This window comes from Pelecanus crispus, chromosome 5 (assembly GCF_030463565.1).
Source record: "Pelecanus crispus isolate bPelCri1 chromosome 5, bPelCri1.pri, whole genome shotgun sequence".
Taxonomy (NCBI): Eukaryota; Metazoa; Chordata; class Aves; order Pelecaniformes; family Pelecanidae; genus Pelecanus; species Pelecanus crispus.
Genome location: NC_134647.1, coordinates 61,315,762 through 61,341,565, shown reverse-complemented (window position 1 = coordinate 61,341,565; position 25,804 = coordinate 61,315,762). Strand labels below are relative to the sequence as shown.

Here is a 25,804-nt window from a genome sequence, read left to right as displayed (position 1 = left end):
GTTCCTGGTGAGAAGTAAATTATGAAAAAGGCGCGTTTCCCCCTTAGTCATTGAAGTTTTTAGCTGCAGCTCTCTACACTTTCAAACACCAGGTTTGTGTTTCAAACATGACCCTTTTTGAAAAAAGCTTCTACAAGTAATGGCATTGAACTTGATTAGTTAAGGACCAAAATACCACTTTAGGCAAATAAGCATGTGAATCACATCATACCTCAGGCACTAGCTCTTGACTAAGGATTTTGGCCTCATGAGTTTTTTACCACTGTTCTTTAATTCCCCTTTTTTTCTGTCTCCTCTCTCTTTGGGAGTCACCAGGCACCACTCTGTAAAAAAATGCTAGGTATTTCAACTGAGTATTAAAAAAAACAGTGCAGGAAATCCCAGAGTCTTGTATGAAGTCTTCAAGTTAGGTTTATGTTTGTTTCCATAAGAGGAAGATGTATTTGGAAGGGCAGGAGTTAAGCAAGCCGAAGCTGGTTCATAACAGGCAGAAATCATGACAATGGATGGGAAGGGCTGGGGGTAGGGCTGAACTTCCTGGAATGATTAATATTCGTTACTTACAAATGGCTTTTATGGACTTTGGAAATAACCGACTGCTATATTTACAATCTGATGCCAGGAGCAACAGAGCAGAAAATGTAGACAGCACTCATAAAATATATTCACCTCAGTGAACCCAGGCAACAAAATACCTATTCCACTCACATCTACGTAAATCCAATTAATTCATGTACCAATTGATCTAGCCTGTCTAAAATGCGGCAATTTCAAGCTTAGAGCTCTGAAGGAGCAAGCAGCAGTACCAAGCCCACCAGGAACACCTCGGGCGGGGCACTATTAGCAAGGCACCAGCCCAGCTGGGGTCGAGGCCCATCCGCCCCTCTGAAGACTGAGGCGAAGTACTCTGGAACCCCAACCGCCACCTGGATGGGCTCTCGTGCTACCGGCAAAAAGGACAGCTCGGCTCGCTGCTCTCTGTCAGCAGCAGAGTCCTCCCGGCCCCGCAGCCCCTGAGGCGAGACGCAGGCCGCGCCCGGCGGCGCCCACAGCCGCCTCACGCCTTCCCGCCCTCAGCCAACCGCCGACCCCGCTACCGCTCTGCGCATGTGCGGCCCGTCCCGCGCGCACGGGGCGGGCCGCACGCGTGCGCGAAGGCGGGGCCGCCCCCCCCGCCCTCCTCGCGGGAGGCGCCGGGGCCTGGCTGCGCACGCGCCGCCTCCGCGCGTTCCCGGGAGAGGCCGGGGACACGCGCATGCGCAGGCGCCGCCGCTCGGCGCGGGCCGCGGGCTGTGAGCCTGCGTGGGGCCGCGCGCTGCGCGCCGTGCGCCTGCGCGGGGGGGCGGCGGCGGCGGGGGATTGTGGGATACTGCGGCCCAGGCAGGCTGGTGAGGCGGGTGGCCGTTTGTGCGCGGCGGCGGAGGCGGTGGCGGCTGGGCCGGGCCGGAGGCGGCGGCAGCAGGAGGCGCAGCGAGGAGCTGCTCGGGCCTAACGCGCTCTTCCTCTCCCCGATGTGTTTGTAGCAGCGGAGCGGACGGCAGCGCAATGGCTTCAAGCAGCGGCACCGACGTGATCCAGGTCACCAACGTCTCCCCCAGCGCCAGCTCCGAGCAGATGCGGACGCTCTTCGGCTTCCTCGGAAAGATCGAGGAGCTGCGCCTCTTCCCCCCCGAGTGAGTGGTGGCCCTCTCCTCTCCTCTCCCCTCCCCTCCCCCGCGGGGAGCGGGCCCTTTCCTCCGCCTCTCCGCGGCCCGGCCGCCGCCTCCGCCTTCCCCTCCCCTCCCCCAGCGCAGGCCAGCGGCCCGCCTCCTGCCTCCATGGCGGCCGGCAGCGGGCTCCCGCCGCGGCGAGGCTGCCAGGCCTCGGGCTGCCCCCGCCCCCGGCTCCGGCTCGGCGCTGACTCGCTGAGGAGCTCGCTCGATCGTGAGGCGGCGAGATCCGCGCTAGCCCACGTCGGTCAGCACCGTGTGGGCGTGCGCGGGGGAATCTTAGGGAGACGAGTCGGAGGGGCTGCTTTCTGTGCCTCTGCAGCCTCCTTTCTTCACAGATAGGATTGCTGTAAGAGTTTACGTGCTTATTAGAGTTGTAATTATTCACGTAATTACGTTATGCACGTATGCGGGGAAGAGACAGGAATTTACGGCATGCAGTTACACGCGGGATTCCTCCTGTCAAATGCACATTTTTCTCTAGGAGCTGTTTGTTCCAGGGCTGTATAGCTAACCTCTGCTGTCTAGCAGATCTCCAGAAGTGTTGGCGGTTTATGGGCAGTTGGCCATAAAACTAAGATTTTGACGTAAATATGCATTCCTTGCAAAGAATTCTGTGCAAAACGGGCAGGTAATCACTAATATACAAATAATACACATTTATTATGTTAGTTAGGTGATAACATTGATTTTGACCGTGCCAATTTGATTTGTTTTACAGAACCTAATGTCATTATATGTTGATCTTTTGCATATGTATTATGTAAGTAAAAAAGTTTTTTTCTGAATGAGGATTGTTTGATTGGAGAAAAACAAGAACACAGTCAATTATTTTTAATACCCAAGATTATTTGGATTTTTTTTTATTTTAGGGAAAAAAAATATCCTATCGCAAAGCATTCTTTTTTTCACTATTCAGTCTTCATCCCTGCTAGCACAAAACCAGGACAATTCCCCTATCTGCTAGCTGGTTATATGTGCAACAGTATTTCTGGTGTTCTTTCAGTTTCTTGCTTTGGGTTGGATTTTGGCAATTTTGTGTTGGAAATTGAAGCATGGAAGGAAATGGAATGTGTGTGTAACTGAAATTGAGGGACAGTTCCAGACATGAAAGTTACATTGTTAATAGCTGGGATAACCATACTTAAATGGCAGAACCATTAATGCCTGGCAGCCAGCAAAGTAACTCACCTTTAAACAGGTGCAGTTATTTGAGGTACTGCTCTGTATTTTAATATTTTGTCCAGTTTTTAAGGAAAGTTGTTTTAGGTGAATTCTATTTCGAAACTCTGTGGTTTTAGATACATATTTAACTAATCTCTTAAAACATTACTTTTGTGGTATCACAATGAAGCGCTCTACAAAAAATCCAAAGCCCAGCCCAGCAACTCTCCTTTTATCATACCCCAGACTGTCTATACATTCTTAATTTGTCTCCTTTGCGCAAATGTGTAGTGAAATACTGGCCCCATAAGACCCTACTCAGTGCAAGCATTGGATCTGTCTTGGGGTTGTGTACTGGAGAGAAGTCTGTGATGGCTATGTTGTAGAGCTGGGCTGTGGGAAGAGAAGAGATGGCTTCAGGGGGATTTCTATTGTGCCCTTGTTTCTGTAATGTTTGATACTAGTAGATACTGGTCTTTAGGGCAAACTTACTGGCTTGTATCCTGGTGTAAGTTTGTTTCTGCAAAAAGGCTGGGCTTCTGCATTTGACTGCTGACTTCTGCCTCTTTGTTCTGGCACTGGTGTTCTTGTCACTTCAGCTGGGTCATTTGGTTGGTATAGAAAAATACCGAGTTGACTACCTTTACAGCTGTGCTGGTGAGGCTATGTGCCGAGGGGGAAAAGGCAAGAAGATGCAAATAACTCCAGTAACCCAGGTGCCAGATATCTCAAATTAGATGACCAAAAATTACTTAAAACGTTAGGCTTAAACATCTTTTGTATTTCAAAGCCTTAAATGAAAGAGGAGGATAATAGGTCTTCATCTTGTAGGGATATTGTGAAGATTTCTTAGTATTTATGAAAAAGTTGTAGCTATAGAAAAGCCACTGAAGAAGTTAGTGAGGAACAGGAAATGTAGTGTAACTAAATAGGCCTTGTGCAGAATACGTAGAAAATACTGAATAGCTGTTGAAATGAACATATCATCATGCTAGAATGTATGTCTAGGTGGAAAACCAGCATTTTTTAAAATTGTATATAAAGGTTGGGTAGTTGATACTAGACCAGGCACTTTTTGGACTGGGTTTAATTTTTAACCTTACTATTTTAAGGAGGTTTTGTGTCATTTCCTTTGTGTTGCTGTCCATACAGAGATGCCAAGGGCTCTGGCACATCTAGATGCCCTGCAGGTTTCCGCTGGGGTGCTCAGGGATCTGATCTCTGGATGCTTTAGAGTCTCCAATTTCATTTAACACCAAAGAGGGGTGTATTTTCTAATAGCGGCAGGTTCTTTTAACTGCTTCTTCTAAAGTCTTTTCTGTTTCTACTCCTTTTAACTTCAGGTCCTGACTTTTCCATGCCCATGTTGTTCATCCATTTTCTGGGGGGTACAGGGTATAAATTATAATCTGTAAATTCTCTCCATAATCTGAATCTCTTTATGTCCCAGATTATACTGGGATTCTTTCTTGCGTATAGTATTTCTGAGTAACCAGTCTCATCTCCATTGTTCTACCTCCTTATTTGATCTTTTGGTCACCAAATCTGCTGTCCCCTGTAGAAGTTTATTGTCCCAGGCTTCCAGATCAGATAAAACTTCCTGAGCTTCTCTACATTTCCGTTTCTCTTTCTCCCCCCTCATCCATCTCCTTATCCCAGTTTATTTAATCAGCTATTACACATTTTATGTATACCTCAGCTTCGTATTACATCTTTAATCCACAACTATCTCTGTGACTTCTTCCATTTTTCCTCCTCAAACCCTTTCTTCCCTCCTTCTGCTTTTCCCCAACTCCATTGCCTGGTTCTTGTCTTTATTGTATTCCATATAGCTTCATCCTCCATGGGAGGCAAAACTGAAAGGTGGAGGGAATGGATTTCCAAGAGTGTGGGGTTTGTTTTTTTTTTTCTTGCTTGCTTTTTTTTTTTTTTAAGAGGTGTATGTGTATACACGTGTATGTATATAAGCTGATTTCAGCATATTCTGTTTAGCATATGAAAGCTGCATTTCCGTCAAAACTTAAGTTTCTGCTCTGAAACTTGGACATAAAAGGTCTTATGTCACTGGTGTTTGACAGAGAAAACAATGTGTTCTCTGGTCTTGCTCTTTAGATAGGAATGGTCCAGTCAAGTATTTATGGACAGAGAATTTTACCAAGAAAAAAACCCACATCTGATGGAAAATACAATCTACAGAGTTAAAATTTGATAACATTAGGCACATACTTAATAATAATTTCGTATGTTGGATGGCAGAGTAATTGGCAAGATCTTTTGCTGTCTCTAATAACTGCTGATGACAGCTATACAAGGACTCTATCAGAACACCAGCATTACTTGCAGTTGCCACTGGTCTGCTGAGAAAAGGATGGCAGCTTCTGTTTCAAAATGAAGCGCACGCATTGGTTCTTTTTTCAGGGTTTGGGGTTTTTTTTGTTGTTTGTTTGTTTGGTTTTTTTTAAAAAACTCTGTTTCTTCCCATGCAATGAACATGGTAATGTTGAAGAACATCTCTTGCATGGACAATCTATTCACTCCAGCCTGATTCTAACCTGATTTTTACATCAGTAATAATGTTTATGTAAGTGGCAGAAAGACCCCTGAAAAAAAATCAGATTTCATATTGAAGATGTTGATTGCAATATGAGGGAACTGTGGTGGAGTGAGTAGTTAGAGTTTATGATATGAAGGTTGGATTTCCCTGTTTATGTGGTGTATTTCAGAATCTATTGTACTTCAGAATGGGTACATTGTTCAGACACCAACCACGGTAAATTGTCATGTGTCTCAGCATTCATTGGCACGATGTCTGAGAGAGAATTACTAAATCTTTCGATCGCTCGTAAATTAGAGTAATGATGGCCTTTTTTTGGTAACTGTTGAGAACATTCTGTTCTTAGTGAATTTTGCTCAGCCACAGCTTGGATTTTACAGTGACTGGAATTACATTTATAAAAATGAAATACACTGATTTATATGAAATGTCAGGCTGCATAAGCATAGTCTTACGTATTTTCAGTTGTTTTGTAGATTCAGCTAGCTGTACAGTTTAGTATGTAGTGGTGCTCATGTATATAAACAGTATCTACTCTGTTTCATGTTTCCGTCTTATCACAGACATTTTAAGAATGTTTGAGAATATTGTACTGCATTTATGTAATAAATGGTTTAATTTTTTAGAACCTGGATTAGTATACCATTCAGGTATGCCATAACTCCTTGATTTACTTTTCTTTAAAAATTTACTACTGTGATTTTGTTAAACACTGGCTGCTAATGCTTCTTTGGTTTTTATGTTTTTATGCAAATGGATTAAGCAGAGGCACCATTTTGGCAAGCTACTGTGTATTCATAGATACAGAAAAGCTAATAGTTTAAATTTTTCTATCTTTATGCCATTTATCGCTACAATGTTACTTTCCAATTTATTAAATCTGCAAGATGTTGGATGAAGTGGATGTTTCTAATTTTAATATTTTAAAAGCTGCAATACGCTGGCTCCAGTCTAGTTTTTAACATCAGGTTAAATATAAAGTATATTAAAGTGTGATCTGATAGACGTTTAAGGCAGTTCTTGAGTTCGTGTAACTTGCATGTTAGACTGAGCCTATGCTCAGTGGTGGTGAAGGTTAGATAGTTTTTGGCATTTGCACTAACAAAAATAGATCCTGGATGTCTTGTTGATGTCAAAGTCATTCTCCTTTCTTCTGAATTCTGACAACTCTTGCTGCACTTCAGTGCTTAAGGACTTGATCAACATTCTTCAACGCAGATGAAATTGTTTTGGCAGTGGGATGCATTTTGAAGAGCTAGTCTTATAACTGTTCCTGGGAATCTAGTTAGTAAAAGTAGATCTTTGTCATGAAGAACTAGTGAATATTTTTCAGAGCTACCTCTTTAGGTTGATTTGTACCTCTGGTACTCGAGGGCAGAACTGAACAGCAGCACATGTACCCTGGCCTTGTTTACAAACTGAGGTTTTGGGACTTGCTACTACTTTCAGTACCTGCCCTGTGCCTTCTGGAGGCAGCTTTTAACTCATCTGCTGCACACTTGTGTCTGCATAACAATTTTTCTTGCTGTCTTTTAGTTTATACGTCCAATATCCTGCACTGTTTTCAGGATATATGGACTTTTGAAACCCATTCTGGACCTTTACTGGGTTGATTCTGCCTCTGGTTTTGGGGGGTTTGGTTTTGTTTTGTGTCAGGGAGAGGGAGGGGGGCACAGGTGTATGGCCTACAATTCTTTCCTATTGTAGGAAGTAGATATTTCTGTTTTTTCCAAGTGACTCAAAACTTCTGCATTCTCTTTTGGATTTTCCGTGTCTGGGATTTTTTACACAGCTCTGCTGACAGACGCTCATTTTGAGCTGTGGAGTAGCTACAGATCTATCTTGTAAATAGGTCTGTGTTTACTGAGTGGTTGTTTAGCAACTTTTCACCCATTACTGAGATTTCAACTGTGATGTTGCTTACCTGAGCTTCTTGAATTTCTTTGTGTTTAGTTCTGTTACTGCTGAGTGATAGACACATGTTTAGCAGTGTACAACCCTTCAGAATGAACTTGGCAGTTCTGTATGTGTGAGAAGAAACATGGTGGAGTTTGGTCTAGAAGGTTTTATGAAGTTGTTTTGATAAGTAAAATCATAGTGGCCTTTTAATCATTACCCTCTTTGTTTCATAATTTACCTTAGTAAGTAATTTGGGGCCTAAAGCAGAAAGTGTAAAACTACTGGGTTTGTTAACTTATGCAGTATACATAGTAGGTAACTTTTTATCTTTCTTGAGCAAAGTTTTTCGTTGTCTCCTTCCCTTCTCACAGACAGGTCATGAAAACTAATTTGCATTTAGGTGACTGGTCATAGATATATTGTGCATAATAGAATTAATGTCCAGTTGCAAATGAGGCAATAAAACTATTTTTGCAATTTTATAGTTAATTGGCTTCATTCAGTGTAATTTCATATTTGTGGTCATGCAAAATGATGTTTGATACAAAACCTGAAATTGTGTTCTTGCGTAGAGAAGTACCCCATAGCGCTCTGTGACTTCCTAGTTTGATGAAAGTGGGAGACAATAGAAGTTACAAGTTTCATACTGTCAGACTTGCTTCCATCTAAGTAATTTCTTTCTTTCTTTTTCAGTGATTCTCCTTTGCCTGTTTCATCGCGTGTCTGTTTTGTAAAGTTCCATGATCCTGACTCGGCAGTTGTGGCCCAGCATCTGACAAACACTGTATTCGTTGACAGAGCGTTGATAGTCGTACCATATGCAGAAGGTTTGTGAATTGTTTAATGGCCTATGAAGCCACCATATGATGGCATTTTATTCCAGTATAGTACACAAAAATGAGGATTAGTAAAATGTCAAACATACAAGATATGAACATTTTTAAACCCTTGGTATATTGCCATTGGCCCATGGATTAAAATTTTTTTTTTAATCTAGTGACACTGAATGAAAGGGGAAAGTTTACCTCTTACTGGTTTTGTGTGTCTTTAAGTTTAGAATATGAACGTTTTAGGCAGAATTATTTGCAAATTTTGCTCTTTATCAGTCTCAGTGAGACATTTTCCTAACAGACTTATGCAAACAGGTCAACATTTTAAGGAAATTTTGCCTTAATAATTAAGTGTTTGAGACTTTCATATAGGCGTAAATCTCTTCATGAGAATGGTTTCTCCCTCCCTGATAGTGCATGGGAGAGTAGATTAACATTTCTTTGAGATATGTTGCCACTGCATTTAGTTGAGAACTTCCCTGAAAAGGCACTCACTCTGATTGTGAAGTCCAGTATACCAAGGGTTTGAATAATTACGGTTTAATTTGAAAGTGAGATCTTCCAAGAGGTGCCAAATGGGCACTGGTACTAGTTTTTTATTCCAAGTTTTCTTGTTCATCCTTGATATATTTTATAGAATTTCACTAAATAATAAACTCTTCTCTCTGTTATTTGTGTGTGTGATTTTTGTAGTGGAGAAGGCAAATGCAAAGCCCTTCCAGATGACTGAAAAACAGTGGGTCCTCTGCAGCTACAGGGGATTCTAGACATTAACTAAAGGCCAGCAAGCACTCAAGTCCCCAAGTGTTTTCCTGGTGTAACCACTTGTTAACTACATTTTCTCTTCTTCTTTTTATTTTTACATTTTAGGGTGTTACAGTAATTTGAAAGGCAATGAGCAGGGTTTTTGGAACTTACCTTAGAAACAAAGTGCTGAGAAGACACCTCTTCTTACAGAAGTCTTATTAAACTCTTCTAGACTTGCTTTAGAAGTAATTGATTTCCATTGTACTGTTTCTTGATTTACTTCTGAAATAATGGATTTTCCCAGATCACTTGAATTAAATAAAATCTCTGCAGATTAAGTCCTACTACAGTAATAAATTGGTACATGGCCTGGGTTCAGACCTATAATCAAGACATTGTAATGCTGTAGGCTGTCTTTGAGGCCTGGGGAGCTGTCTTATCTTTGTATTCCTTAAACTTAAAAGATATGAAAACTTAATTTCTGGAATGTAGGAATCTGCAGCATGACCTTGATTGAGGTGTGCTGCTTTTTGAGAGTACAGAACACATTCTGAAATTGCCTTTGAGTTACTGCTTCTGCTTTCACTAGTCTAGGTATAATAGCATAGTTGAAAGGGATCTCGTACTCGTCTTTGTATTAAAGCATGGTATAGCAGCAGTCCATCTAAGTTAGTACTGAAATATTCTCCAAGGCCCATGGTGAAGAATGTTAGTGTTTAACTTCTCCAATAAGGATAAAAACATTTTTCTCTTTGTCAGTCTGACTTTGTCCATTGTGCTTGATGGTGGATAAATCTGGCACATAGAGAAATCTGCCCAGTAGTTTTGGTTCAGATTGTGTACAGAAAATAAAATTAATAAAGTAGAATATATTAATGGGCCTGTTTAAATAAAGGAGTTCCTCATGGGCTGTTTCTTGTGGTGTTCTAGCAGTTCAGAATGTTGATGTTTTTGGCATAATGATGTGGCATATCACAAGAGATATGTTCAGCCAATAAAGTTATGCCCCCTGGTTTTGTAATCATATGCTTTTGTCCCTGTACTGGAGTATAGTTTTCCCTGCAAATGCATACTGCCAGGGTCCCAATTCAACAAGCTATTTAAGCACGATACAGCAAGATTCTTAAAAACATAGTGAAATTGCTCATGTGCTTAAAGCAAGGCATATGCTTAACTACTGTGCTGAACTGGGCCCTTTTATCTTTTATTTTCTATTGTGATAATATTGTATTAATATTGCCTGTCACTAAAGTAAATGTTTATTATCTGTTTAGTGGAATAATTATCCCCTATATCACAAGCGCACTCCAGTCTTAGCATACACAGACATTTTGGTGTTGGCTGTTGCTTTGTGTTATAGAACTATACACAAAGTCTACGGTAAGGTTTAGTATTTGTAATTTTCACTGTGATATTCCTAGATTTGGAAGGAACTCTAAGGTTAAAGATGGCTGGGGGGGTATTTAGGTTCTTTGGTTAATGTTTGTTTCTTTTGTCTGTTTCTTTTTCTTTCATTTCTACACATTCATGCAGTATTTCATGGTTCTAACAAAGCAGCAGTAAAAAAAACTCTTGAAGCATGAAAATTAACTGGTGAGGGGCCTCATTGCTTTTTTTAAATTGTAGTTTATTTATTTCTAAATACTTTTTTAAAAAACAATTAGAGGATCAGATGCATGATTTTTTTAATGGATGCAGATCTTCTATGAGGTGTCTCAAGATAAGTCTGAGGATTTGTATTTAGATGCCAGAAATGTTGTAGTTGCGCTAATTTGAAATGTTTAGCTATAATTTATAAATATCCTCTGAGACATAATTTTGCATGCAAAATTACCCCATAATCTCTCTGTAGGTATGTTAATATATTTATGCATTAATGCCCTTTATCTAAATGACCTTTTTCCCCCCCTCTCCCTCCATAACTTTTGGTATCTAAATTGATGACAGCTCAATGACACAAGCAAGATAACAGTGCTGTGTATTATACATTTGTTTATATTATCGGCACTTCTCAGTATAGGTGGAAGGAACCATTACCTTTATTTAACAGTGGTTTTTCTTTTTTGTTGTTGTGTTTTACAGTTCTTTTCCCTGGTTCAGCCTGAACTATATACCAGGCCCTGCTGAAAATACCACCCAACAGTTTTCTTCTGCAGCTTATCCAGTTTCTCTTAAGTGCCCTGTACATATTGTATGTTTTATGATGAGATGCAGTTTCTTAATATGTATTACAGAAACACTACTGGTATTTGCAAATATATAGTAAAATTGTTTTATTGAACTCTCATTTTGGGGGCTTGGGCACATTAACAAATTAATCCATCTGTATAGGGCTTTTGCTGTTGGATAGAATAAAAATACCTACATAATTACTTGTTTCATGGTAGGACCCTTAAAATTATATGTGCAGAGCAGGCAGTAAAATAAGACACTTGTCTTAGTTGGCTGCAAGATTTTGGGCCAGAAGTTTCTTCTGAAATGGCAGTATGTAGCAGCATTGTTGGTACAATAAGCATGGCACATAATGGAACAAATGCATTTTACTGCACAGGTAAGGAATGTGCCGCAATATACTGTATGTATGCACCCATCCACCCATAGACACACATACACAGCGTGTATTTGAAGATCTGCAGAGACTTTCATTTTTATTTGACAAGTCAGCAAAAGCCCTACGCTTGATTCAACAAAAAAATATTTCCATACCTTCTCTTAAGTATTACAAAATTTGTATGGTAGGTGTAAAAGAAAACATAGTGAACTGTACCATATTATTAACCCCTAAATCAAACTTTTTTTGTCTTGTGTATCTTGATTTTTCTGTGTGCTTTATAGTGAAGCAGCCGACACGAGTCGTTGTTCATAAAACAGCTTTTGAAAGTTGAGAGCACACCCCTGGAGAACCGACTGTGCTTGCTTACGTTTGGTTCATGACTTAAAAATCGAGTACAGGTGATGAAATCTTGGCAGTGTTAACAAAAAAGTAGTGTGTATTGTGCTATTTTTTTGCTCTAGAAACTTAACCATTTGTAGAGAAAAAGGAACAGTCAAATTTTCACACGTTGAAGTTTCATTCTGACAAAAAAATTAATGATAAATATTAATAGACATCAAGCTTTGTATTTTAGCCAACATAAGTACTTTCAACAAACTCAGGTGGTGTATCAGGGAGACATTTTCTGGGTGTATTTGTGTATTTTCTGCCTTTGAAATGGAATGCATTCTAATGCAAGGCTATTTCTCTGCAGGAGTTATTCCTGATGAGACTAAGGCTTTGTCTCTCTTGGCACCAGCTAATGCTGTGGCAGGTCTGCTGCCTGGAGGTGGACTCCTGCCTACTCCCAACCCACTTTCTCAGGTAGGCTTTCCAGTCAGACTGAAGTCAAGCGAGGCGATTAGATGTATTCTGTTAGGTTCTAACTCACTTTCTGTTGTTTTTTTCAGGACAAATAGGCTGGTACGCTAATGAGTGTTTTAGTTTGTATACCTTGATGGATTGTTACAGCTATCTAATATGAATTGTGGCAAAACGGTGATAAGTTGCTAGATGGGATACTTGTATTTCCTTAATATGATGCTTCTGGTATCTCAGACCTTAGTTTTAGTTCTGTCACTCTGAATCCCAGCCTACTCCCAATCCACTTAATGGTAGAATTTAACACATCCATTTTATGGAAAATTGTAGTGGATGGTCATTTTTTTCAAACACATCTTGAAAGCTTATTATGTAGCTTCTTTTGACTGTTTCTGGGAGTTGGGCATCTAACTCAGTAAAAACAAATTAGAGCTGTAGTTTGTTCACAAAATCAGTATGTGAGAATGTGGCTTTTTCTTTTCAGACTGCAGGGAGAAGCCTATACAGTTTCAAGAGATCAGTTAACAAAAAAACTCATTGTTAAAAAGTGGAAGGTTCTGCTCCCTTGCTCCTGACTACATGCTCTTGCTGCTCTTCTGTGCTGGCTGTGGAGCTCATCAGATCCTTTTGTGAACTGTTGTGTTAGCTTGATGCAGACAGCACAAAAATAAGTTCTCTGATGGCTCAGTGGGTTGAATTGGTTGACAAATGAGTCTCAAGTGCCAGAGCAGTCAGAAAGGAGGCAGTGAGAAGGAAGGGAGAGCAAGACCTTGTAGCAACAGCACAGCATTTGATTAACATAAGATCACGTGGTTTTTAGCACAGTGTGTGGGTTTTTTCAGTGTATGTTTTGATCATCTTACATCTGGCCAAAAAATGAGGTTCTTTTATGAGTCTTCTAGGTTAATATAAGGAATTCAGAGCTGTGCCTTCATCCGACACATTCTTCTAGTAGTTTTTCAATCCATTTGTCAGTTTTAACCAAATTAGAGATGTAATAATATTATATTGTCTTTTAACATAAAACATGTTAATATCAATCCTAAATTGATTTAGGTATGTGGTAGTTGGCTCAGAAACTCATAATGAATTTTCATTCTAACACTGGAGAAGAATATAATTTTAAACTATTCATTGAATGTAGTGGAATGCTTTACTTTTTACTTCCCCCCAACCCCGCCCCCATCCCCCTGTTGGGATGCGTAGGAAACAGAATTTCGTTTTAGAATACTTATAGGAATTTTTTTTTTATATATATATAGTAAGCTTTGGAATACCTGAATAAGGAAAACTGAAATAGTCTCACTGACCTTAGTATAACGTTTCCTGTAGCTAGAAGTGTAAAACCCAGTTCAAGTTTCCACATGTCTAATGCTTGGGAATCTTTATCTAAGAGCTTTTTATCAATTGAATATGGCTTTGTCTAATTGCTGTCTTTGTTACAGATTGGTGCTGTTCCTTTAGCTGCTTTAGGAGCTCCTGCTCTTGATCCTGCCCTAGCTGCTCTTGGGCTTCCTGGAGCAAACTTAAACTCTCAGGTATGTCACACGTTCTAAAATTTTCTTTATTGTTCCTAGTACATATGTAGTTTGACTAGCATATGTGATGCTCTTAGTGTTCACTGGTATATTAAATAACAAGCTGAAGATCTGGAAATACTATACTTAAGTTTGAAGAAGTGTTACAAAATATTACTTTTTATTAAAGGCTTGGCTTAATGTAGTCTGCACAGGCTGCTGGTTCTTTAAATTTAGAATTGTTATAGAAGGCAGTCTTTGTTTCTTGGCATAGCAGGTTTATATACAAACACTTTTCTTTTGCTACCCTCTTTTCTGTTTTAAAAGTAATTTTCATTTATATCAGTTTAACACCCACTGTTTGAAAAATCCAGTGATTGCTTTTTCTGAGCACCTGTTTGGAATAAATAGTACCTGTAGGAGTATCAAATTAAATGCCGGAAGCACCCCAGAACTAATTTGGCACTAGTAATGAAGTATTTCAAGTATGTGTCATTATCAAGCTATGAACCTGTCTTGTACTTACAGTAAAAAAAAAATTGTTTGACTTTTTAGTTTTGTAGGTGTAAAAAATACTAAGGAGACGTTGGTTGACTGTAGTCTTTTTAAAACTGAATTTAAAAAAAAAGACTTTAAGTCCTAAGTAATAGTGAGTAGAATACTGAGTTAATATTTAAGATATAAGAACCAAATACTGTACAGAGAACACGTTTTACAGGTACAAGAAGTAGTAATAATTTAATGCATTGCTAAGGAATCCATCATTTAGCATTCTCTTTATGCATGCCACGGGTATTAACAAGCATATAATGGTGATAATGAAATAATGAATCAAAAAAAAAAAACATTCTAAATACATACTAGAAAACTACAAATTTGGTATGGTGAAGGATTGTTTCCTTTGTCCGTTAAGCCATCTGATTGTAACAAACTGTTTGGGTTCAGCACATGGCTGCCTCTGTATAAAGAAAATTAGCGGGGACTAAACATTTTGTTGTTAATACACCACTGGTACAGGAAGTGACCGATTGTAACAGTATCTGGATTTTCCTAAGAGCTGTAAAATATATTTTTTCGTGGAATTTTTAGAGTAAAGAAGCTTTTGCTTATTGTTCATAAATTGACATTGAGGACTTCCCATGGACAGGCAACTTAGTTCTCTGAAGAGGTCTCTATACTCTTGAAGTAACGGAGAAATAAGTTGTAAATACCAGAAGTGTATTTTTATTTTGAAGTACTTCGATTCTGTCCAGGGAAAGGGCCTATGTTTGGCTGCTGTGGAAAAAAAAGTACCAAAGCACCACTGAAATGTGATGGTCGCACACTCGCCAGCATCCACAAGTTTTAAAACAGAACAACATGCCTTTTTGTCTGTAACTTGTTTGGGGTGTGTTTTGTTTTGTTTTTTTTATCTGTAGAGACTTTTAGCTTTAGCCACTGCTGAGGGTACATTCAAAAAAGATAATCTTCTTAAGCATATGCATCTTCCAACATGATTTTAACTACTTCTTCTCACAGTCTCTTGCAGCAGATCAACTACTAAAGCTTATGAGCACAGTGGATCCAAAGTAAGCATCAGTGTTCACAAATATTTGTATTGCAATACACTTGATCTTGGGAATATCTGCTGTGATTCAGTATCCAATCTTTGTCCTGCTGGATCTAATTAAGGTCGGAGAAAACTAGTGTCTTGGGGATCTTGTGCAGACTCTATTTTCTGTGGTAGAGGGAGGAGATGAAGATTATTCAACCCTGCATCTACGAAATAACACCAATTAATCTCTGGGATTTCATTTTGCTAGAGACAGAAATTCATCTTTTCGTTTGTCATTTTTGTCACTTCTGTGTCCATAATGTAAAGGTGCAGCTAGCACCTTACATCCTGCAAGGTTGAAATGAAAGGGCTATGGTTGAGAATGAGCCGAGACTAGCAACTGTTGTAAAACGCAATAATAAAAGAGTCTATGTATGTTACAGCTGTCAGAAGATAACAAAAGACAGCTTGTCTTACTACTTGGTAGACAAAGGGTGCAAATAACAGTAAGCACAGGTATTTACTAATTTTTATTTCAGTATTCAGAAAAAGAATAGTTTTGTTCAAAATAGTATGACATGGGGACAGCAAGTAGGGAAGGATTGTAGCACTTAATGTATGTGTGCCGTTAAGCTACTGATAACATTGCAATAGGATGATGAAAGCACATGCCATGGAAAAAAAGCTGTTAGACAAATTAGTAGAAGAAAAGTGTACTAAATGCAAAGAAACCACATCTGCCTCAGAAAGCCCTTGTACTGCAAATTGCAAGAAGCTTTGGAGAGAATTCTTCCAACTCTCAGCTTTGGGAAAGCATATCAATATGTGCTTGCCCTGCTGCTATATTAGCTAAATTGACTTCTATCTCTGTTTGGCTGTTCCACTGTTTTTAAATTGTCAGAGCCATCTAATCTATACCAGGGGATAAAGCTATGTATGTGATCTGTCTTTGGTTTTAGTACTGTTCTGGCATATTATTCTCTATTTTAAATTGACATTTCTGTAAGCAGGGAGTGCATAAGTGATTGAACAAAGTAGTTACCCAAGATAATGGATTAGATAAATATCAGTCAGGTATATTGGGTATACCTGGTTGGCTTCAAAGCCACCTTGTAGAACACATCTTCTGAACTTTAAATTTCATCACTGTAAGCTTCTCAGTGTGGCTTATAAAAATGGAAACTGACTTTCTACTGTGTAATATACTGTTTTCTGTGGAGTTGCTCTTCTAGGTGATGAGAATTGAAATTGTGTTGTACAAAAATGTTCTGAAAAGTGTCATTAGAAACATACCTGTGCAAGACAATACAAACTTTCCTGCTATTTAAAGCTTACTGGAATTCTAAGCCATATGTGCTAGTGTTTTCAGCACAATCTTAGACTTACTACTCTGTTGTCTGAATGGTGACAAAACGCAGGCAGATTCTGATTCACTCAGATCAGTCACTTTGAATAGGCTGCAAACTGACAATGGAGGCATGTATTTCTTGGATTCATCAATACTGAATTTCTAAAATTTTGTTTACCAGGTTGAACCATGTAGCTGCAGGTCTTGTTTCACCAAGTCTGAAATCAGATACCTCCAGTAAAGAAATAGAAGAAGCTATGAAAAGAGTACGAGAAGCACAGTCATTAATTTCTGCTGCTATAGAGCCAGGTAATTTTAAATCGTAGAATACCGTATTCAATTCAAGATGGAGTTTTGATGTAGTATATGATAAAAACTAACGGTCTGCAAAATATTGGCATAATGCTTTCAAGTTCTATAGTGACTTAATTTATAGTTGACATGTTTTTAATTGTCATACAGTGTGAATGCTGCAAGTGTGCTGCAGAATGATGCAGGGAGTTAATAATCTCTTGTTTTTCCTAAAATTCACTTGATTTGAAGATTGCAAAATGTTTGAGCTTCCCCTGATTGAAGTTCGTACTGCCATCTCTGAGATTTCATTGGAAACAGCAAGTGGCTTAACCACTTGACATCCTAGTGATGTCTTGGGGATGATTTCCTTTCTTTTATTTCCTAATCTGTGGAAGTTTATAAATAATTCTTTTTTTTGTAGCTTATTTCAGTAGATTTTATTTTAGAACAAGATGCAGCAGTTCATCCACAAATGTCAGACCCACCAAATCTGAGAAGCAGTAACTTGGAACACTGAAAATACCGTTTTGCAGCCTCCTGATCATTTTCAGGAAAGAATAGAGCTCCTGTTCTTTTATTATACCAGAAAAATGTGCTGATTGTTTTGCTTGAGGCTTTTTGTGGGAAATTCAAAACAATAATTCGAGAGGTTCTTTAGCCCTTCACAAAGTGGCAGGGATTCTGAGTTTTTAACAAGATGTTTTCCATTGCCCTGCAGTTATCATCTTTTAACTGACTTAAATGAAACATTTTTTTGAATTTTGACTTCTTCAGTTTTGCATAAAACCTTATGTTGGTTTTATGTCACATACATGTCTTTGTCATGTGTTCATTCTTTGTGTCATCTTTTGAGGAAAAGGATAGATAAGCCTTAATTTCAAATGTCAAAGTATTCCTTAGGTTTTCTTTATCGTACTTATATCTATAGTGTGAAGCTCAACTTCCTTTCCTTTATAAAACCTTTTTGAATACTAAAATAACATCAGGGTTTTTACTATGCTTTTCCTTTTTAAATCCAGACAAAAAAGATGAAAAACGAAGGCATTCAAGGTCAAGGTCACGCTCAAGGAGGAGGAGGACACCTTCTTCATCTAGACACAGGTAGTTAGCTTATTTGCTTTAAAAAAGAAAACAAAAACCAAAACAACACATAGCTGAAACAATTCCTTCAAAAATACTTCTGGGAAGTGACTTTTCACTCGTGGAGACTGACAGATGGAAGAATTCAAATGGTCTGATGAAAGCTGAGGCTGTGATTTCGCTAGACTGTAGTGTGAGATGGAGGCCTACCTCTTTTTGTAGAAAGGGTGGGAGAGAGATGATAGCAAAAAATACCTCAAAAATACCTTACACTACTGCAGAAGGAACTTCAGGACACCTAGTCATAGCAGTGTTTGGACTCTGATTTTGTTTAACAGTAAATTGTTTGTAGTATCAGATAAGAAACACCTTAGCACAGAGCCTTGGTTCTACACAGACATCACTACTATGAACACCTAAGCCATTGTAGGCTCTCCATTTTACAGTAGTCCGTAAACCTCTGTACTTTCTTCAGTCTCTTTCTAGTGTGCTCATGTAGTAATTACAATTTGTCTGAAAACAAAGTACTAGAAGCCTTCTCTGAGCAATTGTGCCCCAGGAGGGACCACGATGGAGAGAAGGCATTACAATTCTGTTAGCACTGAGCAGATGGATTCTGAATAATATATAAAAATTTCATATATTTAACTGCGATGTACACACTGTGTTACTGGTAGACGGTCAAGAAGCAGATCAAGGAGAAGGTCCCATTCAAAATCAAGAAGCAGGAGGCGATCTAAAAGTCCAAGGCGAAGAAGATCTCATTCCAGAGAGAGAAGCAGAAGGTCTAGGAGCACATCCAAAACCAGGTAATCGCTTCAGTAAATCTATTCTATTTGCTAGAAATTAAATTATTAAATTTTGGTACTTAATTTAAAAAAAAAAAAAAAAAAAAACCAACTCAAAACCCACAAACAAACAAAAAAACTAGAGCAAAATGAACTAGTGGCTCTTTTTAAAGTCAGTCTCTTGTAACATCTATAGAATTATATTACACTTGCCCTGTACATGTGCACAGTTAGTTACATAAAAAGATGTAACTTCCTAAGAGTCAACAGATGCAGCAGGCATTGGCTGAATCGCTCAGCAGCTGTCTTTGGAAAGCAGGAAATGTGAGCATCTAGACTTGCAGATTTTGTGCTGTTTGCACACAGAAGCTAGAAAAGAGCTGTTCTTTTATTTTGCTGTAGATAATTGTAATCTTTGTTTCTGTTAATATAATGTGACTGTCCCCAGAAATACTAAACACTGTACGCTATCCAGTGTATTTGTTATGTCTTCATTTATTTTCCTACATAGCAAAAGTAGTGAATGCTACTTGAGTAGTTTGAAAATGACTTAAACTAAACTTAAAATCTGTATTTTGCTGAAAGGGATAAAAAGAAGGAAGAGAAAGAAAAGAAACGTTCTAAAACTCCCCCCAAAAGCTACAGCACAACTAGACGATCAAGAAGCACAAGCAGGTACAGTAACATGAACATTTTTCTTGGTCTCTATTTCCAGCATGCTTTATCCACTTCAATAGAAAGAACGTTCTTGTATGTAACAGGATGATGATTCTATTGTGGATGTATTGGCTATATGCGCAACTGCCTATGTACTCTCTCTACCTATGTCTACAAGATGCCTTTTTTTTTCCCCTGATACTGTAATTTTCTGGAGATACTGTTTGGGCTTAGAATAGTTTCTGCTTGCTCTATATAAAACAGAGTATGATGCTTTTGAGGTCACTGTTAAACTCTTTCCTGATTTATGGAATAAATACATGCAAAATGCATGCCATTCTTTTTTAAAAATCTTCCAAAATTAACTTGCAGTATTAACAAGAAAAAACTGTTCTGTTTCTATTTGCAAAAAGAGTCAGTATCCCTAATACAGCCTGAGCTAGCAGTTTGTTCATGAAGGTGGAGGTAGAACAGGAAACAACTTACTCTGCTGATCAGTAACTGTGGGCTTTGCAGTACCGCTAATAGTAAATATCCGTTTTGAGTTATATGTATTTACTACCTTCTGAGCAGTGGTGGTTTGGGAGTCAGAGATGTATTTGTAGCTTTAAAAAAAACCAAAAAAGCTTTGATCTCTCTTTCCTGCAGAGAAAGACGACGTAGAAGAAGCAGGAGTGGAACACGGTCACCTAAAAAACCCAGGTCTCCTAAAAGGAAAATGTCCCGGTCCCCATCTCCAAGAAGGTCAGTAAGCCTCTTGGCTAAAAAAAAAACAATGGTGTATGGGTGGAAAATTCCCAAGATGTGAACTATAGCAAAGATCACAGTGGGGTTACTTTGAAGATGATGTGTGTTTGGCTTGTTCCTTATGCCTAGCCCATAGGTTGACTTCTTGAGAGAGTGAGTGGATCTCTGCTGCCTGCTACCACTTAATTTAATAATACCACATATTTAATAATAAAATACCACAATTTAATCGGCTTCAAGCATAGGGCTTCTCTGTTAGTGCCCAAGAACTCCAAATGTGAGGTATTCCAGGGGTGAGGAGTAGGAGATACCCAGAGTTCCTGGCCCATTTGGCTCTGTACAATAGCAGTCAACTGACTTTTGGGTGGGCATGGGCATCTTGTGCTTCTCTCTCCCTAAACAGGGAACTTGAGGTGCTCCTTCATAAAACGCTATAGTGTTGCTATTCTTAACATGGCGTTTCTTAGACTTCACTTTGTAGTGGTTGTGTTTCATCCAGAGCCAAGAAATTGGGACGTTTGGTTATTTTCTGTTATTTCTCCCTTTATATTTGTAATGAACTATGGGTAACAGTCTGGACATGGTCTGTGTTCTAGTTATGGAATGGTGTGATTGTGGTTTTCATTCTTCTACATGCTTTATCATTGTAGACATAAAAAGGAAAAAAAGAAGGATAAAGACAAGGAGAGAAGCAGAGATGAGAGGGAGCGGTCAACAAGCAAGAAAAAAAAAAGCAAAGACAAAGAGAAGGATCGAGAACGAAAATCCGAGAGTGATAAAGATGTGAAAGTATGTTTAAAAACCTGTTTAACTTCACTGCCTGTACTGTAGTATTAACCTTAAACCAACAGGGGCTTTGAAAGCAAGTTTTACCTTTTTTTTTTATCTCGGCAAAGCAGGTCACAAGGGATTATGATGAAGAAGAACAAGGATATGACAGCGAGAAGGAGAAAAAGGAAGAAAAGAAAATGGCAGATTCTTCCTCCCCTAAAGTAAAGGAGTCTGCCGCTGATAAAGGAAGTGGAGATTCAGCAAGGGAATCCAAAGTAAATGGGGATGATCATCACGAAGAGGACATGGATATGAGTGACTGAATTTTGCCTTTGCAGTGAACACAGCTGCAGACGTGCATCAGTGTCATTCCTGTGTGATTCTTTTATGCTGTACTTGTTAATCCTAAATCTAGATGTATACAGCTCTAAGCTATACCTGGTTTGTAAGTCTCCTGATACTAACTCACATCAAAAGCTTTATAGAAAGGTAACCATTCTTGTTAACGGCCAAAAGGGATTGCATAGCCAAGCAATTTTTACTAACTTGGTGATGCTTCAAGCAACAGTAAAAAGCTGCATGCATCTACAGCAGGCATGGACTGTTTGTTGTATGATCTCCTTTAGTAAATCAGCTCACTTATGATAGTGTTTCTAGAATTTGATTCATTGCAGTAATAGAGCAGTATAGGGAATGCACTGACTGCATGTTGATTGTGGCAGAAACATCCTAAATGTTCTAAAGTCCTACAACATATGGTGGATCTACTTAAGGGTCTTAAGTGTGACTACACAAAAAAAAATTGACAGTACATCTGAAAAGAAGCATTCTGATATAGATAGTTTTTGGGTTGTTTTTTTTTTAAGCCATGTGGCTGGGGTTGTTTTTTGTTTTGTTTTGTTTTTTTCCCGGTGGGTTTTGTTTGGCTTTGACAAAGTTAAAATGCACTAACCTTTTTGAGGGCTTTTTTTAATCTGTCAGTTCAAATCCATCTCAGGTGACTTGTAATGGTTCTTAACTTTCCTTCTTGAGCCTTGGGAAGTGAAAATCTCTGATCGGTGCCCAGTGATTAAAGGTTGATTTGTGCAGTTTTCATAATCCAGGTAATTTTATTTGTTACGGATCTAAACACATTGCAAAAAGGTAGTGCATTTTAAAATTGACCTTCGTATGCTTTTAAAAGCAAGTCTACTTGATAATGTACTTTTTACTTGATCTCAAGTTGTATAAACTAATAAATTTGTGTTTACTGTCACTGCAGTAGTAATCTTATGCACACAGTGATTCCATGTTATATGCAAAGTAGTTAGACAAGCTGTTTTCTTAGTTACAGAAGTTCAAGAGCTTTTACTTTTGTGCAGGTAAAAAGACAAAAGTAGGCTACAGTCTGTGCCATGTTGATGTACAGTTTCTGAAATTGTTTTACAAAACTTTGATAATAAAACCCTTAAACTTATACTCATGTTCCTATAAAACTCTGCTGGTATTTATTTACACCACTGAATGTATGAAACTTTACCTCATTCATTTAGAGTATATGTTTTTCTTCATCTGCCTATTTTAAAAAGACCATAACAACTTCATCTCTTCAAGAACTGTAAGTGCAGTGACAATGCTGATAAGCCTGCCATTTTAGCTCTAGTTAAGTATGTTACACTAAAGAAAGAATTATTTTACTTTTGGGGGGAATGAAGGGAGTGGGCTTAAATGGGAATCTAGAGGTATTATGGGACAAGTACTTTTAAAAGGAAATACGTATTTGTAAAAATTTTTTGTATTTTCATTGAAATATGAACATTCACCTCTTCAGGATGGTAATGGAAGAATAGCAGAAACAGGAAGCAGTGAGTGCTTTGTGCATATAAAGCAGGCTGTTAAAGTCAACTAAAAACTTACTGGTTTAAGTAAGTTTTGGAATGAAACTAAGTGGTGCTTGAACTTCTTGAATCTGATGAGTCAAACCACCTTCTTAAACTGTCCTTTTGCCCCAGGCAAAGTGGAACTTGCCATTTAGATATGCAGTGTCATTTTTAGAATTTGTAGAAATGTAAATTTTTACCGACTGTTTTGAGTATTTTGTCAATACAGAGAGGTATATGTCATACAACCAGTTCTAGGTTTTTATTTCTAGCGGAGAGTGATAGTTCTTGTAATAAAATAAAACTAGACACAGACAAGGTGCATGATGTCTTCATAGATGTGCCTTTTTTGTTGTCATCAAGATATTTATATGTGAAGTACAAGAACATAAACTGATTTATAGTAATAAAGTAAACCTCCTGGATCCTTAGACCTTGTTGTTGTGGAAGTCATTCACATGCTGTAATGAAGGACCAAGCAGGGTATTGAGCTCAAGATGGTAGATCAAGGGCTACATGCAATTAAATTATCTTGTTTCTACTTTATTTTACTAACAAACCAAGTCTGTGTTGTGTATTAACTGCATACCTCCGGCTGCCCAAGCCCAAATACAAATGGGAGAAACGTGTGTGGTTTTAGACCACGTTTGCTAATTGTGCACATAACCTTAAGTATTTTTGGTTTATTGACTTTCAGGGTAGGAGTGGGTGTTGGCTGAGCCTGTAGAGCTGTGCTGCAGGAAGTGAAACAGCTGCTTTGGGGAACAGTCTGTAACCTGTTACAGTGCTCCCCTCCAGAGCTGTTACAGACAAGACGCTGCCCTCCTCCTGCATTGCTCAAACCTGTACGAGAGCTTCCTCTCCCAGGTATACGTATCCTGTGTCACACAGTTAGAGCACAGAGCCAGGAGAACAACTTTATTGTACTAATTTGAAGTTGGTTTGCTAATTATTATGGAGCATAGGCACACCTGCCTCTTGAGGTGAGGCTTTCCCAGTCATCATGTAAAGCCTCTCTGCATTACTGAAGTAGTTTAATCCTGATTTGGTAGCAGCTGCTCCTGGCCTCTGGCATTCTTACAGGTGGATTTAACTGACAGTGGTAACTTGGAGGAGTTTTTCTACTTTAAATCATACAGAGAACCAGGCAGCAATGGTTGGATGTGGAGGCAGCACTCAGTACTGGTTGGCTGGGTCACAGACAAAATATGTGCTGAAACATAGTAATTGAGTAACTGAAGGGTGAGGAAAAGTGGTTCCTTGCTTTTCTCCCACTGTCTGTTGGCAGGCTGCTACCAAAGACAGGCAACTATTTTCAGACCAAACCTAAAGGTGTTGGAAAATGCCAGCTAGGAACCACAGGTGACTTAATACTCTTTTGTGGGTTGCAGTTGTTAAAGCCCATGCTGCATTGAATGTTTTAGTAGCTGTTTCTACTACCAGAGTTCTTAAAACCCAAAACATTTTAATATCAAATAGGATTAATTTTTGCTTACGCATCAGCCTTACATTTGCTATTGTCAGATTTCAACTTCCTCTCCGATCCCCAATAGTCCAGCTGTTCCACTTGTACACCAGCATCAAGGTGGCCAAAAGCACGTTCTCGCTGATCTTGAGGAATGAGACAGCTGTTCCTCTAAAATGAAACTAAAATGGCAGTAGCGATTTTGTTCCAAATTCTCAGGTACCATGTCAGCATACAGCTCATTCTGCAATATTTCATTTCGAATGAATATATATGACATGTTAAATGAGCCTAAAGTACCACAATCCAGATGGAAAAAGGTAGATCCTGCTGTTGATGCTGGGGAATTCACTGTCAACAGCTGGGCCAGCATACATGGATGATTTAACCACATACAAAAGAAAATACCTTGCTCAGTCATACCTTCACAGTGATCAAGCTGGAAAGTCCCTAACAAGTGTTGTCATACTCATTAATAAGTACTTCATCATAGCAAAAGCCAGGCTTGTGGCTACCCACACGATTTAATGGTGTGTTGTGGCAACATAAAGGCTACAAGTGCAGAGTTTACTGAAATGTGTGTTTTTAACTGGTACTGTTTTAAGCACTTTCTGTAACTCCAAACATGAGTTCTCCTTACCCTTTATAAATACAAGAGTTCAAAAGTTAGCAAGACCTTAACTATAGAGGGATGTCCTGATCTCTGCTCTGCAAGCTCAACTTTTGATGCTTGCAGGAGGGCAGAAAAGCGATTCTGAGTCAAAAAAAAACCCAACAAAACAAACCACCACCACCCAAACCAAAAAACCAACCTCCCAGAAAACCCCAAACCAAACCATAAAAGCCCAGAAAACGTTCTACAAGGCAAAATGAAACTTCAGAAGTTCCAGGTTTTACTCTCCAAGTCATCCACAGTTCTGAGAGACTACTGTTACAACCAATTGTCACATCTTGTTATTTAATTTAGGAGATAAACTCCTGTAATTACAGCAAACTTAAAATATCTCCTTCCCTCCCTCCCAGGTAGCTACTTCTAAACTTCCGACTCCTCAGCTCTAGGTAAATGCCAGGAGCTACTGTGCATGCCCTTCCACCACTGCTATTCCACTACATACTAGACAGTCCAATAAGATTTGGAGCTTTACAGAGGGTAAAGAAGAGTCTATAATGAAAATGCAGGATTTTATTTAAAACAAAAAGACCAACAAAATGCCCTTGCAGAATGTAGCAGTGTGAGTTTGTCCCCTCAGATCAAATCCCTGCTCAGAGATGCATGCTACAGTGTGTGTATATATATACGCTGAAAAGTACTGTGACAGGAGAGTTAAAACTTGATTTTCACATGTTGAACAGTTTCAGAATCAATCAGCGTATTTTGGTCTTTATTCTAACAAATGATACAACCAAAAATTACTATTAGTAAGTTAAAAACATGGACCAGACAGCTAGTAAAATGCAAAAAAAGTGACATTGTTTCCATGATAAT

The 25,804-nt window shown here is 38.9% G+C and overlaps 1 protein-coding gene across 6 annotated transcripts; it reads left to right on the top strand.

Annotated features, from left to right (window-relative positions):
* Positions 1–1,470: 1,470 nt before the first annotated feature.
* Positions 1,471–23,284, top strand: SRSF11 (serine and arginine rich splicing factor 11). Of its 6 annotated transcripts, none has more exons than XM_075710105.1 (12): positions 1,471–1,673; positions 8,020–8,153; positions 12,152–12,261; positions 13,704–13,796; positions 15,294–15,343; positions 16,839–16,966; positions 17,971–18,052; positions 18,709–18,840; positions 19,405–19,494; positions 20,131–20,220; positions 20,874–21,012; positions 21,123–23,284. In XM_075710105.1, the coding sequence occupies exons 1-12, from the start codon at positions 1,546–1,548 to the stop codon at positions 21,315–21,317; spliced, it is 1,371 nt and encodes a 456-aa protein (XP_075566220.1). In that variant the 5' UTR covers positions 1,471–1,545; the 3' UTR covers positions 21,318–23,284. The 6 variants fall into 6 exon arrangements, with proteins under 6 accessions (XP_075566220.1, XP_075566219.1, XP_075566218.1 ...); XM_075710104.1 differs by having other exon boundaries at positions 1,472–1,673; positions 20,125–20,220; XM_075710103.1 differs by having other exon boundaries at positions 1,472–1,673; positions 20,125–20,220; positions 21,120–23,284.
* Positions 23,285–25,804: the final 2,520 nt, after the last annotated feature.